Source organism: Physcomitrium patens, chromosome 25, assembly GCF_059467195.1.
Source record: "Physcomitrium patens ecotype Gransden chromosome 25, ASM5946719v1, whole genome shotgun sequence".
Lineage (NCBI taxonomy): Eukaryota > Viridiplantae > Streptophyta > Bryopsida > Funariales > Funariaceae > Physcomitrium > Physcomitrium patens.
In genome coordinates, this window is record NC_143434.1 from 3,082,739 (window position 1) to 3,089,292 (window position 6,554).

At 32.8% G+C, this 6,554-nt stretch overlaps 1 protein-coding gene across 1 annotated transcript; it reads right to left on the bottom strand.

Moving 5' to 3' along the window:
- Positions 1–582: 582 nt before the first annotated feature.
- LOC112278272 (protein TIC 21, chloroplastic) lies at positions 583–2,350 on the bottom strand. Its single transcript, XM_024511518.3, has 4 exons — positions 1,880–2,350; positions 1,327–1,584; positions 1,004–1,207; positions 583–782 (listed from the first exon to the last, which is right to left on the bottom strand). The coding sequence occupies exons 1-4, from the start codon at positions 2,225–2,227 to the stop codon at positions 675–677; spliced, it is 918 nt and encodes a 305-aa protein (XP_024367286.2). The 5' UTR covers positions 2,228–2,350; the 3' UTR covers positions 583–674.
- Positions 2,351–6,554: the final 4,204 nt, after the last annotated feature.

A 6,554-nucleotide genomic window follows, 5' to 3' on the forward strand; every position in this document is an offset into this window, starting at 1 on the left:
AAATTAGATGACATTAATATGAGGCATTATTCAAGTAAAGTAGTGTTCGAGTTTTTCAACAAATTTAGACTTATTGTGCGATTTTTGCATCTTTGTCCTTATCAATGTGCATGTCAAGTGTAAGCATGCAAAGGAATAGGTAATACAATGTTGCTGTACCATGTAACCGTTTAATATAGTAATCCACAAAATATATATATAATAGTAAGCAAAATCAATCTACATTATAATAATTGATCTATCACTGCACAATGAACCTCCAGGTTGTTGGTCCAAAAAAATACGGCTATGCAGCTACAAAAAGTTCAAAATGTGTCAAACCAAGTTTTTCTCAGGACACAGCCTCAATCAAATGGACTATCGAAGTCCACCTGACTAGAAGACTCTATCTGAGTAAACAGTACATAAAATAAATCAAATCCTTGAGTGGAGAGAGAGTAAATATGCACATCTTTAGCAGCAAGTCGATAACATTAACCTCGTAAAATTGAACCATTTTGTTAACACAACTAATTTCATTTCATTGCAACCTTGGTACTCCTAGAATGACACGATATCATATGCAATACGCGACGGCAAAAATAGTAACCAATATAGCTTTACAAATTCGTAAAAATACATCATGAAAAACTCTCTGCACCATCCCTGCAACATCCTAACACTATGCAGCACCCTCAAGCTAACTTGGGCTCCGAAGGAGGTTGTTGAAGAGTTACTGATCGCAGCAGCTCCAGGGAGAATAGTAAACCGAGGAAATGAGACAAAATCGCATTCCCCGAAGCCTTTACACAACCGTCCACCAAGATTTTTGTGCGTCAGTTACACTAGAAACGTCTCGGTAAAAAGACTATGAGCACTCAAAAAGAAAAATTGCAACAGAGAAAAACCAGTGGAGTTTATCCTCGGCCAGATCACCAAATGGGGGAATAAGGTCAACCTCATAGACTAATATCTGCATAAAACTAAGACGTAATGTGCGTATGATGTGTCGTCCAATGCTTACCTGTACAAGAAAGACGTCAAGGGCAAGAACTGGACTGTAACCCGATGGGGCTCCTTGCAAGTATGGTGTGCTGGAGGATGTGAGAGCTTTGGCAACAAGGACTCCGACAGTAGCTTGCAAACCTAGCAAAGTGGCTCCCATTCCAAGCAAGTTGATGATGATTCCATTCCTCAAGTTCTTTACCACCTGAGCTCGAGGAGGCGCCTTCAAAACAAAAGAACTTAAGATGAACTGCTTTTTGATATAAAAGTTAAGAAGTGTGCCACTACAACTCACGCAGGGTTTGAAACAGGTCAAAAGGAGATTTCAGGCGTAACAGGTACCTTGGTTGGAGTGCCGATGGTTTCGCGCAGCTTCTGCGCCAGGCGAATGTATCCGAAAGACCAGAATACAGAGAGAAAGGCGGCAGCAATGCCGCCGGCAGTAAGATAGATTGATACAGGTGATGTGGCTTGGCCAGTAATCACCACAGAAAAGGCTAAAATCACAGCTGCAACAACTGTACACACAAGTTGCCCCCAAAATCCCAAGCTTCCAAACCGCTTGAAATGCCCTGCAGTCCGCTCCAACCGCCTCGCGACCTGCATCCGCACTAGATTGGCTCAAATGAACATTTCAAGAAGTAACACTCTAGAAGAGCGTAATAACTCTATTGCGTGTGACAACAACGACATACATAAAGATTGACAAGAAACTGCTAACTATAAGATTAAAATACCGATGTATCAGTTAGAAGAAATATCCACCTTTCAAAACACGATTCAAACAACGCATGCAGGCACAGAATCTTGTGCAAACCAGAAAACACGGATTGATGCACGTCATCCCCCCCCCCCCCCCCCCGACACATTCTAAGAGACACTTCACTTCCCTCACCTGCGCAATTTTGGCCGCTTCATCCTTTTCGAAACCACCCTGATTGAATGCACCCGCTCCGGCCTCCGCCCTCGCACTCGTCGACCTCCCGCCCCACAGTGCGTGTGGCTTCGGCGGCAATTCCAGCCCTTCCAAACCCGGGGCTAGAAACTGCAAAGAGGACAATGTCCTCGCACAAGACAACCTCCGCGCTCCAGAAAATCTAACTCCAGCTTCAAGCACCCGCAGAGTTCCTGACGGAGCACAAGCTCGCGTCCCGACCTGGTGGCGAAGATTCAACAGCGACGACGCGCTAGGGTTGGGCACCACCACCCTCCCCTGCACACAGGCGTGAACGGCGAACTGCATTCTTCTCGTCTTCTTCCTATTTCCTGCGGCAAATTTAGCGCAATGTCACTCACCAGCACTGCGAAAACCCTAGTGCTCAACCAAAGTCGCCGGGCAACAACGTCCTGCTCCGGCGCCTCAAGCACGATCTCTCTTACTCTCTCGAAGCAACGTCCCTCCTCTTCGACGCCTCTACCCCCCCCCCCCCCACTGCTCCTGGTCATCCCTGAAGCTGACGTGGTATAGGTCTGACACGTGGCGATATATGACACGTGGCAACTCGAGGCACTCCCATTTGTCCATGAGTTTGGTTCATGGGCTTCTACGTTCCGGATAGGTTCTTCGTCTTCAACCCCCATGGTCCTTTATCACCTGGGTGGCATTGAACTGGCTTTGGCTTTTTCTTTATCCGTGGTCCTCAGGTTTTTTTATTTTTTAATTTTTTAATTTTTTCTGAATCTTGAATGCCACATTCATCATAGATAATGAATAATAATAATATGATAATAATACTTGGTTAAGGTTGAATTTATGTGAGAAAGATGGTTCGAAGGTGTAAAATAAACCTTATAGATTTTGATATAGTTTTAATGTATTATTTCCTAAAAAAAAAATTATAATAACTATAAAAATAAAGCCTATTGTATAAATTAGGAAAAAAAACAAAGTAATCTCATACAACAACTTTTAGGTTTAGTTCCCTATACAAATATTATCTTTGGAATAATTATCCACATTATTGATTATTGAGTTTAGATAATGGATGTTGTTGTTGTTGTTGTTGTTGTTGTTGTTTTTTTTTTTTTTTCTTGCTATTTATTTAATGCCTTCCAACCTCAAAGGTCACAAAAAAGAGACAAAATCTTTTATTTAGGTATTACTTGCTAAATTTCAAAAAGGGTGCATGTATTAAATTTTTTTTGATATACATAGTAAGTAAATTTGGTGTAGTTGGCATTTCAGATTTTCTCAAATCTATAAATTAGAAGAATAATCACTAAAAAAATTTATCATTGTTTGTCTCTACGTAATTTATGTTTATTTTGTAAAATTCCCTCTTTTAAAAGCTTTGGCTTTTAGGTGAAGTATAAAGTGAGACCAAATCATTTTTTTCGTACATATTTAATGTATTATTTAATTTTATAATTTAAATAATAATGAGAAGAATAATTTTTATTTTTATTTTTTATTTTTTATAATAGTTTTATTTAGCATTTTTTTTATATGGTTTCTTAAGTATTTTTTAAAAACCACAAAAATGGACGAATATGTCTTTATGTCACGAACATACATATTTATTCTAATAGTGATATCAATAATATGAATAAATAGAAGTAGATAAAACTAGATTAATTTCATAATATCTTTTACAACTGATTTGTAGAAGCTTTGTAGATGTGGTTTCACCTTTATATATGTCTATAGGTGATTGGTAGGTTAGAAACATGGCTAACAAATTAGCCATGTATTGCACATATTGAGAGCTTTTAATACAAGTTAACAATGTTGCACTTATAAAAAAAACTTGTTTTGCAAGTTAAAACATATGTCTTGCAAATTGAACACGTGTTGGAGGTCTACTAGAACTTTGTCATATATCTCTTAAATAGATAGTATATATAGAAGCAAGAATGAAGCCTTCTTTAGTCTTGTCAACTCCTTTCTTGCTAGTAGTTTAGTTTCAAAGGTCTCTAATTTTCTAGTTTCTTTTATATATATATATATATATATATATATATATATGTATTATTTTATCATCTTTCTTTAAAAAAAGTCTCATTTCTTTATTTGCCTTCATCAAGTTCTTGTCTTTGACAAATTAACAAGTGTATACTTATAATTTCAGAGCTTTGTCTCTTCTTGATTAAAAGTGGACTATCTTTTTTTCTTGATAAGATATAAGTATATTAGAAGTTATAGATTATTTACTTCTAATTTAATATTATTTTAAAAATTTCTTTTGTTGTTTAATCTTCTCTTCTATTTATTTTGAGAGATGTTAGATATCTTCTTTTTTATTATATAATCATAGCAAAACTTACTAAAATAAAAAGTGAAATTGCACAAATGCAAGAGCAATTGAGAAAATTAATGCTTTCTCTGCATTGACTCAATTTACTACCACAAGATACAACAAGATTGGTAGGCAATGAAGATATAAAAATAATTGGAGTTGCTTCAATATCTACAAATCATGCTACTCTTCCTATGGTGGAACACTATTTAAGTATTAAAAAACTAATAATTGCATTGCTTGAAAAATTTGATGGAACAAGTATAAATTTTGAAGATTCATTAATCAAATATAATTGGCGATTGAACTTCAATTCCAAAGCTATACAACTTTAGGATCACAATTTTCATGGTTTTTATTTATTTTTGAATGGAGTGATCTAATATTTGATAGTTTAGAGGCTTTTTTGGTGGAGTTTTGATCCATGGATAGAGAACATGATGTAATTTATATTATAACAAATAAGATTTGTATTTTGTAATAAGACAATCAATTTGTAATAATGTATGCTTTATAATTTTAATAACTTATTATTCATATCAAATGAGACGATGTTACACTCATTAATTAATTTTTTTACAAATTATGATATGAGATAAAAAAATTAATTCTCAATTTATCTAACCTTCAAATATTAAGTCAAGTAATTGACTTTGTTGTGATTTATGACAACCAATTTTTTGAATTTCAATCTCAAGGTCACATAAGTAGGCCTCAACATTATTTCAATGCAATATTAATACCAACGTCTGTTCAATACATACATTCAAAAGTAAATGATATGCAAATTGATGCAAAATGTTTCATATCTCTTATTAAGCAAGAAAAGACTTATTGTCGTCAAAAAATATGTAATAGAGAACCTAAGCACATTGCTCAATATTGTCCAAAAAAATACAACTATAAAATGAGGAATATGGTTGTCAAAGAAGACAATATGTTGAAAAATGAGTTTGTCCAACAATAACAAGGATCATGCAGTTGAAATCTTATACAACAAATAATAAAGGTCATATTTTCTTCTTAGAACCTTTTCTTTATTTTATGATAGATATTAATTTAAGCCTAAATATTATAATTCTTTTACCTTGTTAAATTTAAGAGCTTCAATTTTTTTAGATAAAAATTTTGTTAAAAGACATAGCATACTTTTAAAGAAAAAAACTAAATTATTCATGTAGAAGTCATAAATAGCTATCTATTATTTTTTAGAGATGTTATTCATAAAATACTTCTTATAAAAATAGTAATTAATAGTCATAATATTTAATATCATTAAATCTTCATCTAATTAAATTATTTTAGATTTATTGTAGCTAAAAAGATATAAGCTTCAAATAAATTGGATTTCTCGTAGTCTTAAGTTTTTTGAGATTATAACCAAGAATGTTGTTAATCAAGTAGAAATTCATAAATCTAGTGCAACTAAATCCATATTTATAGATGCAAAAGCTTTCTTATATGTTACAAAAGAAGAATCACCTTGTGTTTTTATGCCACATATATTTCTAATGGTAGAAAGACTTAAAGTAGTATTCTAAGTTAATATCAAGATTTTCAAGATATTTTTGAGAGGAAGAGTGTAAATATTTTTTCAAAATAATTTTTTTATGATTGTTCAATTGACCTTCAAGAAGAAAATCAATTGCCATTTGGACCATTCTATAGTGTATGATAAAATGAACTAGTGCAACATAAAAAATATATTGACAATAATCTAATTAAGAATTTCATACACCATTCCAAATCTCCAACAAGAGCTCCAATCATATTTATGAAAAAGAAGTGGATCATTGCCAATATGTATTAATTATCGAGAACTCAATAAGATTATAATCAAGAATAGATATCATCTTCTTTTGATATTTAAATTACTTGATTAATTGAATCAAGCTAAGATCTGTAAAAAATAGATATACAACGAGCATACAATTTAGTATGCATCAAAGAAAAAAAGGAATAGAAGAATGCATTTTCAATCAAGTATGGATATTTTGAATACAATATCATATCTTTTAGACTTACAAATATATCAAAAACTTTTTAATATCTAATAAATGATGTCTTTTGAGAGTTTTTGGATAATTTTGTTGTATGTTATTAAGATAATATTTTAATCTATTCGAAGAACACAAAAAAAATACAAACTTCATATTTGATGTATATTACAAAAATTAAAAGATATAAAGCTCATATTTCACACTATTCATGTCAACTTCTTAAAATACATCATTCCAAATGATGGACTCATGATGGATCCTTAGAAAGTTCAAATCATTATGGATTAGAAGATTCCAAAAATAATAAAAGATATCCAATGTTTTTTAAAATTTG